The following is a 13,403-nucleotide window of genomic DNA, read 5'->3' on the forward strand; positions in this document are numbered from 1 at the left end:
CTTTTCTTTTGAGTTCAATTTCATCAACTTTCCCTTTTGCTTTAATTCATTGTGATATTTGGGGCCCGAATCGTCAATCTTCTCTTTTTGGTGCTCATTATTTCTTAACCATTGTGGATGATTTTTCTCGCTTTACGTGGGTCTTCCTCATGAAACATAAATCCGACACTCAACAATTAATTAAGGATTTTTTTGCTTATGTCACTACCCAATTCCGCACTACCATCCAATGCATTCGTACTGACAATGGTGGTGAATTTTTATCTCTTCGTAGTTTTTTCTCTGATCATGGGGTGCTTTTACAAACTTCTTGTGTTTATACCCCCCAACAAAATGGCGTTGTTGAAAGAAAACATTGTCATCTTCTTGAAACCGCTCGCGCCCTTCGTTTTCAATCCCATATTCCTATCAAGTTTTGGGGGGAATGTGTTCTTACCGCTACTTATCTCATCAATCGTCTCCCTACCCGTCTTCTCCATCATAAATCCCCATTTGAGGTTCTCTTTTCGAAAACCTCATCTTATGACCACTTCCGCGTCTTTGGTTGTCTGGCATATGCCACCTCTGTCACTCCCACCACCAAATTTTCCCCTCGGGCTCATCGTTGCATTTTTCTCGGTTATCCTCATGGACAAAAGGCCTATACCCTTTACGATCTCGACAATCACCGCATTTTCACTAGTCGAGACGTCATCTTTCATGAAACTACTTTCCCTTATGCCGTTTCTCACCCTCCTATCCCATCCTCTTCGCCTACCCTACCCATCCCACCCCCTTTGGACTTTACATATAACCCACCCCTTCCTGCCCCGACGCCTCACCCTCCTTCACCTTACACCCTTTTACCCACGGACATCCCTACCCCCCCCCCCCCCAACTACCTACCAATCCTCCCCTTCCCCGCACCTCTTCCCGTGCCCATAAACCTCCATCCTATTTAAAAGACTACGTTTGCTCGCAGGTGATTCTGCCATCCCACCCATCTTCGACTTCGCAACCCGGTTCTACACAAGGTACGCGATATCCACTTTGTAATTTTCTCTCTTATCACCGTTACTCTCCCAGGCATTTTTCTTACATTAACTCTGTCAGTCGGACTGTGGAGCCTTCCTCCTTTGCCGAGGCTGCCACTGACCCCAATTGGCAACGTGCTATGACTGAGGAACTTCAAGCTTTACATGCTAATGGTACTTGGACTTTAACTTCCTTGCCCCCTGGCAAAATTCCCATTGGTTGTAAGTGGGTGTACAAACTCAAGCACAATTTCGACGGCTCTATTGACCGCTACAAAGCTCGTTTGGTTGCTAAAGGCTTCACTCAGGCTGAAGGTATTGATTATCATGACACTTTTTCTCCTACTGCTAAGATGATTACGGTGCATTGTCTTCTTGCTCTTGCTGCTAGTCAGTCTTGGTCTCTTCATCAGCTTGATGTTAATAATGCTATTAGAAGAAGGACAGCACGGCAAGCTGTATGTACAGACAACACAGCAAGCATACAGCACGGCAAGCATGGGTAAAGGAAAGACAGCAAAGGTGTGCACTCTGGAAAGGAATGTGCATGTGATTGTTGACTCATGGACAGCAGGGAAAGGAATGTGCATGTGCATGTGTGCTGTTGCATCCGATTACAAGGGTGTAAAGCTTTCAGCTTTCTTTGTACATGGACAGCAGGGAAAGGAATGTGCATGTGCATGTGTGCTGTTGCATCCGATTACAAGTGTGTAGGGTGTAAAGCTTTAAGCTTCTTTTGTATTGTGTATAAGTATGCCTTCCCATAAGGCTTTCCAAGAGAGAAAGAAATAAAAAAAAAAAGGTATTACAATTCAAATCAGAAAAATCAATATGGTATCAGAGCAGGAAAAATAACCTGCTTCTGCATTTCTTCGAGCTGATCGTATTCCATCTCCGACATGGCGGAAGAGAATTCTTATTCGTTTGGAGATTCCCAGATACCTTCCTCCTCAACTGTGTTTGAGGTGGATGTCAATCCAAATCAAAGATTAAGCTCGGTCTTGTTAAATGAGTTTAATTACTTACCTTGGTCGAGAGCAGTGAGTCTTGCCCTAGGTGGAAGGTCCAAGCTAGGGTTCATAAATGGAAGCATCGAAGTTCCTGATGTTTCTTCACCAACTTATGAAATCTGGCTTTGCAAGGATCAGCTAGTTATGTCATGGCTCCTAAATTCCATGGAACGTAAACTAGCTAAAATATTCAGTTATTCTGAATCATCATTCAAACTATGGGAGACAGTCAAGGAGATGTATGGCAGTCAGAACAATGCTGCACGTGTGTTTCAATTGAAGAAGAACATTTCCAACATACAACAAGAAGGAAAGCCCTTTGTTCAACTTCTAGGCAGCATGAAGAGCATGTGGAATGAGCTGGAAATGTATCGGCCTCACATAACTGAGGTGTCTTTACTACTGAAAAGGGCAGAAGAAGACAAGATATTCCAACTCTTGTCAAGTCTCGATTCAGGATACGAAGACCTACGAAGCCACATACTCATGAACCCCGAACTATCTTCCTTCACCAGCGTATGTGCAACAATCCAACGTGAAGAAGTACGAAGGAAAGTCATGAACACTGACACAAAGACCAGTGTAACTGAAGCAAGGGCTTATCTAGCCAACGAAAGAAAATACAAAGTGAAGAATCCACACTTAAAGTGCCAACACTGCAACTATACTGGTCACATTAAGGAGACATGCTGGATTTTACATCCAGAATTAAAGCCAGAGTTCATGAAGGATAACAAGGACTCACAAAGACTGAACCGTGCATCACATAGAGCCAACAATGCAACTACCTCAACCTCTCATAGGTCTGATGCACTCAAGAGCTTCACTGCAAATCCAGCTGCACTCATAAATGAGTTTGCAGTGTATCTTCAAAGCAAGAAAGAAAAGATTAAGAGTGACCAAACGGTCGGCTTTGAAGATGGAAATTCAATAGCTTTGCTAGGCAAGTTTGCTGGATTTCTGACAGAAACACAACACATGGCCCAAGATGACATGCAAGGTATCATGACTGCTTTTAAAACTGCTCTTAATGTAAATATGATGCATCATTTGTGGATTGTTGATTTGGGTGCCACAGATCATATGACCAACCATGTTTCTAAGTTTCACAAGTTTGAAAAATTTTCAAAACCATCTCAAGTCTCAACTGCCAATGGTGAGAGTTCTAAAGTTTTAGGTAAGGGAAATATCAACTTAATATCGGACAAAATTGAGTCAGTAGCCTTATTTGTTCCTTCTTTTCCATTTCAACTTCTATCTGTGGGAAAAATCACCAATACCTTAAATTGTTTGGCCATTTTCTCTCCTCACAATGTCATTTTTCACGATTGCCTCACCAAGAAGACGATTGGTGAAGGGTTTTACCTAGATGGCCTCTATTACATATCAAAAAACAGTCCCAGAGGATTTCAAGCCAAGTCCAGTCCATCCCAAGATAGTCAATTGTGGCATCAACGTTTAGCTCATCCTTCCCAACCTGTTTTGTCTTCCTTGTTTCCAAACTTAGGGAATGATTTAATTTCGTGTGAAACATGTCATTTGTCTAAAGCCACCAGATTGTCTTTTACCTCATCCTTATCTAGGACTAGTAAAGTTTTTGAACTAGTTCACTCAGATGTATGGGGACCAACGTTTGAATCTTTTGATGGTTATAAGTATTATGTAACTTTTGTCGATGATTTCTCTAGAGCCACATGGTTGTACCTTTTAAAGTCTAAGAGTGAAGTGATTGAAGTTTTTAAGGATTTTCACAATCTTGTTAAGAACCATTTTTCCTCTCAAATTCAAACCTTAAGATCTGACAATGGCACCGAATATATGTCTCATATCATGTCATTATATTTGAGCAAGCATGGTATCATGCATCAAACAAGTTGTGTCGGCACACCTCAACAAAATGGTGTAGCTGAAAGGAAAAATCGTGACATTCTGGAAAAAATGAGAGCATTAATGTTACAAATGAACGTACCAAAGAGATTTTGGTCACAAGGAGTCATGGCGGCTGTGTACATCATCAATAGACTTCCTAGCCGAGTCTTGGGGTTTAAATCTCCACTTGAAGTCATGAAAGGAAGAAAAATCGACCTTTCACATCTTAGAGTCTTTGGTTGTGTCTGTTTTGTTCATATACAGTCACACCATCGAGATAAGTTGGACCCTAGAGCTCTCAAATGTATTTTTCTTGGTTATTCATCAACACAAAAAGGATATAAGTGCTATGATCCTCAACTAAGAAAAATAATTGTATCTAAAGATGTACGATTCCATGAAGCTAACCCTTTTTTCAGCAAATCACATGAAGCCACAAGTCAGGGGGAGTGCATCTTAAACCTAATTCCTCTACCAAGAATCTGTACTTCTACACCTCCCATTGAAGTCAATAATGAAGGTACTCATCCTGATAATTCTGTGCATGATGATGACTCGGTGCATGATGATGACAACGGCAACATAGAAAATCCTCAAGGTGTGGATGACAATTTGAACGAGGATGAGACAAACTTCCTAGTACCTCGACGCAATCCTCGACGTGATAGACAACCTCCCACAAGGTTTCAAGATTTTGTCACATATAAACCGAGGCATCCAATTTCAAATTGCGTGTCGTATCAAAAGGTAACTCCATCTCATGCTGCCTTTCTTAACAACATTTCAAGTCACAGTGAGCCTCAAAACTTTTATGAGGCTAATAATCAAGTTGTGTGGAAAGAAGCAATGAGAGATGAACTCAAAGCACTAAACCAACACAAAACCTGGAGCATCACCAAACTTCCACAAGGAAAAAAGGCAGTGCGCTGTAAGTGGATCTATAAGATCAAGTTTAATTCTGATGGTTCGATTGAGAGGCATAAAGCCAGGCTGGTGGCTCGAGGATTCACTCAAACATTTGAGGTGGATTACAAGGAAACATTTGCTCCTGTTGCAAAAATGAACTCAGTAAGGGTTCTATTGTCTGTTGCCGTCAATAAAGGTTGGTCTATGTATCAAATGGACGTGAAGAACGCCTTTCTACATGGTGATCTTGAAGAAGAAGTCTATATGAGATTGCCACCAAGACACCCTCAAAGCCAAGAGCCTAATTTGGTGTGTAAGTTACATAAGTCAATTTATGGACTGAAGCAATCACCACGTGCTTGGTATGCAAAACTAAGTACCGTTCTTCATAGCATTGGTTTCAAAAGGAGTAATGCAGATTCATCATTATTTGTTCGCACAAGAGCTGCAAGCAAATTAGTTGTGTTGATATATGTGGATGACTTAATAATTACAGGTGATAATGCTGCTGAAATCACCACACTCAAACAGTCACTTCAACAACAATTTGCGGTTAAAGATCTTGGGGTGTTGAAGTATTTTCTTGGAATCGAAATGGCATCTTCTTACAAGGGACTATTTCTTAATCAACGAAAGTACGTCATGGACCTACTTAAAGATGCCAATATGAGTGATGCCAAGCCTGCACTTACCCCTCTTGATAGCAAGCTCAAGCTTGACTTGGGAGGCACGCCACTCTCGGATATCAGCTAATATCAGAGGCTTGTCGGCAAGCTGATCTACCTAACGATCACCAGACCAGACATCTCACATTCAGTAAGTATTGCCAGTCAGTTCATGCACTCTCCCACCATCGAGCATCTGAACCTTGTCAAAAGAATCTTACGTTACTTAAAAGGGTATGTTGGTCGTGGCATCCTCATGGCAAAGAATGACAACACTCAAATCATGGGGTACTGTGATGCTGATTGGGCAGGAAACGCAATCGATCGCAAGTCCACCACTGGTTATTGAACCTTTGTTGGTGGAAACCTGGTCACGTGGAAGAGCAAGAAACAAACTGTCATCGCAAGATCAAGTGCCGAAGTTGAATATCGTGCAATGGCCTCAACCGCGTGTGAGCTGATATGGCTAAAAGGACTTTTATGTGACTTAGGTGTGTTCACAGCTCAACCAATGACCTTATTTTGTGACAACCAGGCTGCCATGCACATAGCATCAAACCCCGTCTTTCACGAGAGGATGAAGCATATTGAAGTCGACTGTCACTATGTCCGTGAACAAGTACAGTCGCAGGTGATTCAGACACATTATGTAAAAAGCTTCGATCAGCTGGCTGATATATTCACCAAACCTCTGGCTTCTCATCAGTTTCAAAGACTCCTCTCCAAGCTTGGATCCATCAACCTATTGGATCCAGCTTGAGGGGGAGTATTGGAAGAAGGACAGCACGGCAAGCTGTATGTACAGACAGCACAGCAAGCATACAGCACGGCAAGCATGGGTAAAGGAAAGACAGCAAGGGTGTGCACTCTGGAAAGGAATGTGCATGTGATTGTTGACTCATGGACAGCAGGGAAAGGAATGTGCATGTGCATGTGTGCTGTTGCATCCGATTACAAGTGTGTAGGGTGTAAAGCTTTCAGCTTCTTTTGTATTGTGTATAAGTATGCCTTCCCATAAGGCTTTCCAAGAGAGAAAGAAATAAAAAAAAAAAAAAAAGGTATTACAATTCAAATCAGAAAAATCAATAAATGCTTTCTTACATGGTGACTTACATGAAGAAATCTATATGTCTCCTCCTTCTGGTCTTCGGCGACAGGGGGAGAATCTTGTGTGTCGCCTTCACAAGTCACTTTATGGTCTTAAGCAGGCTTCTCGCCAATGGTTTGCCAAATTCACTAGTGCCATCATTTCTGCCGGTTTTCAACAATCCAAAGCTGATTATTCATTGTTCACTAAAAAGTCTGGTATTTCTTTCACAGCTTTGCTCATTTATGTGGATGATATTGTGATTACAGGCAATGATGCTAGTGCCATTAATTCTCTGAAGTCTTTTCTCTGTGATCATTTTCGGATAAAAGACCTTGGTGATTTAAAATATTTTTTGGGTATTGAGGTTTCTCGTTCCAAACAAGGGATTTATATTTCTCAACGCAAGTATGCATTAGAGATTCTCAAGGACTATGGTTTTTTGGGAGCACGACCCATTGCTTTTCCTATGGATGACACAAAATTATCTGATAAAGGAGAACTTCTCAAGGATCCTGAAAAGTATCGACGATTAGTAGGTCGGTTAATATATCTTACTATCACTCGGCCGGATATCACCTATTCTGTGCATGTTCTAAGCCGTTTTATGCACGAGCCAAGGATATCTCATATGGATGCTGCGCTTCGTATTGTTCGTTATTTGAAGGCTACTCCAGGTCAAGGTTTATTATTTCGTTCTGACAACCAGACCAAGTTAACTGCGTTTTGTGATTCTGATTGGGCAGGTTGCCCTATCACTCGCCGTTCGACTACTGGGTATTGTGTATTCTTGGGCGGTTCTTTGATTTCTTGGCGGACGAAACGACAGAAAACCGTTTCGCTCTCTTCAGCAGAGGCGGAATATAGGGCCATGGCAGGTTCTTGTTGCGAGATAGTTTGGCTTCATTTTTTGTTGAAGGATTTGAACATTCCTTTGGATGGTCCTTCCATTTTATTTTGTGATAATCAAGCAGCGTTACATATAGCTGCCAATCTTGTTTTTCATGAACGAACTCGTCACATTGAGATGGATTGTCACTTTATACGAGATAAGATTGTAGATGGCACAATAGAGACCAAGCATGTGGGTACGGCACAACAGTTGGCAGACTTGTTTACCAAACCTCTTGGGAAAGAAAAGTTTTCGGGTATGTTACGCAAGTTGGGAGTTCTTGACATCCACTCTCCAACTTGAGGGGGAGTGTTAGACAAATAAGGAATATGGTTGGAGTCCTTGTGTAATTGTATATAATATTATTATTGGAATAATAAGCCGTCCTACAACCGTCAAGCCGTCCTATAGCCGTCCTACCTTGTCCTACCTACACACTAGCCGTCCTACAGCCATCAAGCCGTCCTACAGCCGTCCTACCTTGTCCTACCTACACACTAGGACGGCTACCTTGTCCTCTACAGTCGTCCTACCTTGTCCTACCTACACACTAGGACGGCTACCTTGTCCTACCTACACACTTGTATCATGTATATATATCCTTGTAATCTTGTAGAGAAACATAATGAGAAAAAAAAAAAGCATTCTCTTCCATTTTTCCACATTCACGTATCAATAACAAATATATTTTTTAGCCTACATACCTTTTTCTACACTTTGGAGCAAAAATAAAAAAGTTGTCCCCATCTACCTCAAAATCATTACACTCCAAGCTTATCCTTAACCTTTTTAACTCGGGAGCATTGATGTTGAGATCGAAAATTACACCATATCGACGAGTTCCTTCTATAACCAAATCTTCAAGTACAGGGAATTTCGTGAAAACTTCACACATTGACTCATCAGTATCTAGATCTCTAAATCTAACTTGAAGGACCTTGAGACTTGGGAAGCACCCTGATGTAGGAAAACTGGTTATAAAATCTGACCCCAGCTTCAAAACCGTTTTAGTGTTTTGGAAGTGAAAAGGCTTTGAGGCAACTTCAAAATTTGGCGCCAACCAGTGGAAAGATCAAGCTCAACAACATTATGCCTAATAGCAGTTGCGAATCCAACCCTTTAAACAAGAGGAACTGATGATTTCCGAGGACAATCACTGTGAAGACGAAATTTTTGAATGTCTGATGAATCGTGAATGGATAGTACCTGCTCAACGAAACCATGGAACCACGAGATTTAGGAATATCTGTGTGGCAGAAGTCTAGATTGGTAAGAGAAGCCCATACATTCTTCCATCTCCTAGACAAAATGCTGGTGCTTACAGCATTTCTTTCGAGAAATAGAAGTATGTGACAAAGTAACGCATCTGGTATCGCTGATCCTATCTTCAACACCCGCTCGACCCTTTGACTTCAATGACTTCAAACACATTTGTATGCCGTAGCAGCTATACTAAAAAACACGGCACCAATGTTGTAACTTGGATAGCTAAGAGATCATAGTGCTTAATATTTCATAGGAAATATGAGATTTATTTATTTTTTTAAATTCACAGAGAAATCAAAGCAGAACAGAATGCATGCATTAATTGTATATGTCAATTAAATGGATGCGGATCTAAATTAAAGGTTAAGACTTGATTCTTTTATTCCTCTATAATTTTATCAATTCTGGGAAACTAGATGATAAGTTAAAAAAGTTAGGAAAATTTTATCAATTCTGGGAAACCAGATGATAAGTTAAAAAAGTTAGGAAGTGAAGTACCTGATATGAGCTTTCTGGGATTCTGGGATGGCCCGAAAAAGTACCAGTTTAGTGGTTGGTGAACGGTGATGAAACTCTTGTTGGCAGCCAATAAACTGTGAGAAAACCTAAGAAAGCGAAAACCACAAAGAGCACTCCCATCGGAAAAACCACAGTTGCTTCGAGCCTATAACTATCCTTTATGTGGCAAATGAACATACCTTTTTTACTTTGCTGATAAATGGTATTACACAAACTATTTCTTTGCGTGGCAAATGCACATACCTTTTTTTTTACTTTGGTAATGGTCTTAACATAAAAACTTATAAACAAACAAACCGATGGCAGTATGTATCAATTAGATGGATGCATGTATATATCAATTAGATGGATGCATGTATATAAAAACTTATAAAAACTTAACAGAATGCATGCATGTATATATCAATTAGATGGATGCGGATCTAAACTAAAGGTTAAGACGTGATTGTTCTATATAATTTTCTCAATTTTCTTGGTAACCAAACAGATGGTAAGGAAGTTAAAAAAGATGGGAAGTGAAGTACCTGATATGAGCTTTCTGGGATTCTGGGATGGCCCAGAAAAGTACTTGTTTAGATACTGGCGAACGGTGAAACTCTAATTGGCAGCTGAGAAATGGCGAGAAAACCTAAGACAGTGAAAACCACAAAATCATCGGAAAAACCACAATTGCTTCAAGCCAAAAACTGTTTCTTTACCTTAACAAAAAAATTCTATTTCTTTACATGGCAAATGCACGTACCCTTTTTACTTTGGTAATAGGTGGTCTTAATTATAAACTTATAAACATAAAAATAGATAGTACTAAGGTGTAGTATTGGGAGGCCATAAATTTGACTCATATAAATTGCAAGTTCTTACACTTAAGATTTTATATTTGATGAGTTTTACGCTTAAATATGAATGGAGGAAAAAATTTCATTAATTTGTTCGACATGTGATGCGTTATGGGGGAATTTCTAACATAAACTTACAGAGATGGTCCCACGTTAAAATTAGAGTTTGGTGGTAAATCGGCAAACAAAAAAAATATGTACGTAGCGCTATTTGAGCTTACGTCTATTAGTTCGAGTAGTGTTGTATAAATTTTAGTCTAAACCTATCTTGAAGCAATGAGCCAAAAGGGCACGGTAAATTACGATCAGGAGTGCAGCTTCACGAGATCTAATGACAGTCTACTTCACACTGAAATTGGAAGTTTGTGATTACCTATGAATGGATACTCTCCATAGGTTTTCTTTGGTGTTACTTTCTATTGCATAATTCAGCTTTCGCTGTCGGGTCCAATTTAGCACTACAAAGTATTAGATACTCTGAACTTTTTAACCAAAAGATCTTTAGTAAAAAAATACAAAAATCTTGATCAGATAGTTAAAATGCCCGGAGCCATAGTTTTTTTGTATTCTCCATTGCAAATATATGAGAGTGAACTGACTGACCATGGCATGTCACCATAACCAAATCAGTCTAAAGTTCAAGAAGGTAAACGGAGTTGATAATAAAATTCTACAACGGAAAACAACCGATTGCAAACAGATTCATCTTGTACAGACACAGATGGTGCTTTTACAAATTTGAAAACCAAATCCTTTCAAAACCACGAACTGAACTTTAAATAAAATCTTTTAGAAGCCTAAAATGCATCTCAGATCATGATTTAATTTGCAGCTTTGATAACATAATCCTTCTGGAAACCAAAATATTGGACTTCAAAAGTAAGATCACTGGAAAGCCTGAGGTTGCATCTCAAATAAATTTAACTTGACAAGTCTCTGATCCCCGTTCAAACATACAAAATTCCTTGTATAGCTCCTTCTTTGCACACTGAGGATCACTTGTCGCAATAGTTATGTTATTCAATACTTTACTGTTCTTTAACAAAAACTTTGCAACTTCCATATCTGCTTGCCGTCCCTCGAATTTCCTTATGGAGACTGTCTTGAGGTATGACAACAAACAATTAGGCACAAAGTTTGGCTGAATCCATGGATGCTCCAAGTATTCTTCAATACATTCGTTGAACTGCCAATTTATTAAATGTATGAATAAAATGAGAAAATCTAAGAGTTGTTTGTTGATAAAGCTCACGTGTAAATACACTTACATTTGCACCAAGATATTCCAGATTAAGGGATCTCTTGAGCAACTCATTTATCGATTTGAAGATGTTGCAATCATAAAGATCCAGTTCCAAGTGTTTCAGACTATCGAAAGCAGGCAGACAACAACCCTTCATGAAAGACAAGTGATGATCAAAATTGAAAAGCCAAAAAAAAAAAAAAAAAAGAAGAAAAAAAAAGAGCCTTCTGCCCTAAACACTACGTTTAGTAAAAGATAAATACGAACAACAATAGAGGTAAGAATGAATACGAACAATCTAGTTACTTAGTGATATCACGGGAGCAAAGCTGCCAAAATACTGAATCAGAAACAATGGACAAAGAACGGAAGTATTGAGTAACTACCTCAAAGGATGGAGCAGAAAGATATTTAACATGGGAAATGCCGGCTAGAAGTGCAGTCACACGGTTCACATAGCCAGGATCGTAAATTCCAAATTGGTCACTGAGATCTATATCCGCTTTGATTAGTGATTTTACATTCTCAAAAATATAATTTGACAAACGGCTGTCACAGAGATTTAGATTTTCAAGCTTTGGGGCATTGACAAAAAGATTATGCAAAGCTCCTGCGCGGCCCAAATAAATTGTTAGCATCTTCAGTTCAGGAGCTGAAATGTTGATGTCCAAGACTACATGACGTATCCCTGAAACTGTTTTTATAGTTAAAACTTCGAGTACAGGGCATTGAGAAAAAAGCCTATTCATCGAGTCCTTATCAGCCATGCCAAATAACATAACACAGAGGTACTTCAGACTTGGAAAACACCCTGATGTAGGAACTTTGATAGTAAAGTTTAACAGTAGCTCCAAAAACATCAGACTTTTGCATATGCAAAGGCTTTTAGGCAACTCATAAATCCTGAGACGATCAAAGATGGCAGAAATGGAAAGTTCAACAACATTACGCCTAATAGCCGTCCGAATCCAACCATCAACACGTGAAAAATCCTGAATCTGGCGACAACAAAGACTGAACCTCTGAATGTCTGATGAATCACGCATGAAAAGTACACGTTCAACAAACATCGAAAATCCAGCATCTCCAGAAAAATAATCATGGTGGAAGTTAAGGATGGGGACAGAAGCCCATATATTCTTCCACTTGGAAGACAAACAGCTGGTCCTGACAGCATATTTCGTTGGAAGGAAAGAAAGTATGTGACGAAGAACTTCGACAGGTAATTCCCTGATCCTATCTTTAGCACAGTATCGGCTCTTACTTTTCAAAGCCATTTGAACCCTAAAATTTTTTATTACATTGCAAATTCCAAGACCTTGAATTTCAATTAAATATGAAAAAGAAAAACTTTATCTCCGCCCTTTATTTTTATTTCATTTAATCTAAAGAGGAAAATATCAGCGAATCAAAACTAAAGGGTAAGACATTAGATTTTCTATTCCTTCTATATTTTTCTCAGTTTTCTCGGTAACCAGACAGATCAACGGTAAGGAAGTGAGAAAGTTAAGGAGTGAAGTGAAGTACCTGATGTGAGTTTCTGGGTGAACAGTAAAATTCCGATCGGCAGCTGAGAAATGATGGGAAAATCTAAGAAAGTGAGAGCCGCGGGAGGAGGAGGAGGAGAAGCACTCCCATCAGCGTTGTGTAAAGAGGTATTTGTTGATTTGCTTGAACTTTATTGCCGCCGCCAATTTCCCTTCCATCTTTAATTTTGGTCAATTAGCTTTGGACTTTTTTAATTAGTCAATTTTTCTTTTAAATTTTAATTTTAGCTGATTATCTTCCAAACCTTTATAAATAGGCAATTTTAAATACTCTCATTCAATTTTTCATCTTTCCAATTTTTTTTATCCTTTTTGTCCTCATGCAATTGTCATGTGTTGTTTCTGTGATCAAGATGAATGAAAAATTAGATAAAACTTCTTTAAATCTAACGCCAGGGAGAAATTGGTTATTTATAAAAGTTTCAGGGGATAATCGACTAAAATTAGAGTCCAAAAGAGAAATTGGCTAATTATAAAAGTTCACAAAGTAATCGGCTAAAATTAAAGTTTAGAGGAGAAATTGGCAGCTCTATACAATTTTAAAGGGCAA

General features: G+C 39.3%; 1 protein-coding gene across 1 annotated transcript; it reads right to left on the reverse strand.

The window, feature by feature from the left end:
* Positions 1 to 9,799: 9,799 nt before the first annotated feature.
* Positions 9,800 to 12,583, reverse strand: LOC137714615 (FBD-associated F-box protein At5g60610-like). The gene is made up of 4 exons (XM_068453783.1): positions 11,693 to 12,583; positions 11,332 to 11,457; positions 11,021 to 11,249; positions 9,800 to 9,855 (listed from the first exon to the last, which is right to left on the reverse strand). Exons 1-4 carry the CDS (start codon positions 12,581 to 12,583, stop codon positions 9,800 to 9,802), a joined length of 1,302 nt encoding a protein of 433 aa, XP_068309884.1.
* Between the last annotated feature and the right edge of the window lie 820 nt (positions 12,584 to 13,403).

The sequence above is a fragment of the Pyrus communis genome, chromosome 14 (assembly GCF_963583255.1).
Source record: "Pyrus communis chromosome 14, drPyrComm1.1, whole genome shotgun sequence".
NCBI lineage: Eukaryota > Viridiplantae > Streptophyta > Magnoliopsida > Rosales > Rosaceae > Pyrus > Pyrus communis.

Bases quoted from the DNA above. Each gene is read 5' to 3' on its own strand.
- LOC137714615 (XM_068453783.1), bottom strand. From the start codon at position 12,583: ATGGCTTTGAAAAGTAAGAGCCGATACTGTGCTAAAGATAGGATCAGG. The intron at 11,250-11,331 runs GTAAGTGTATTT...ATAAATTGGCAG, and splicing joins TGGAATATCTTGGTGCAAAT to TTCAACGAATGTATTGAAGA. The intron at 9,856-11,020 runs GTATGTTTGAAC...TCACTGTCTTAG, and splicing joins GGAGCTATACAAGGAATTTT to GTTTTCTCGCCATTTCTCAG.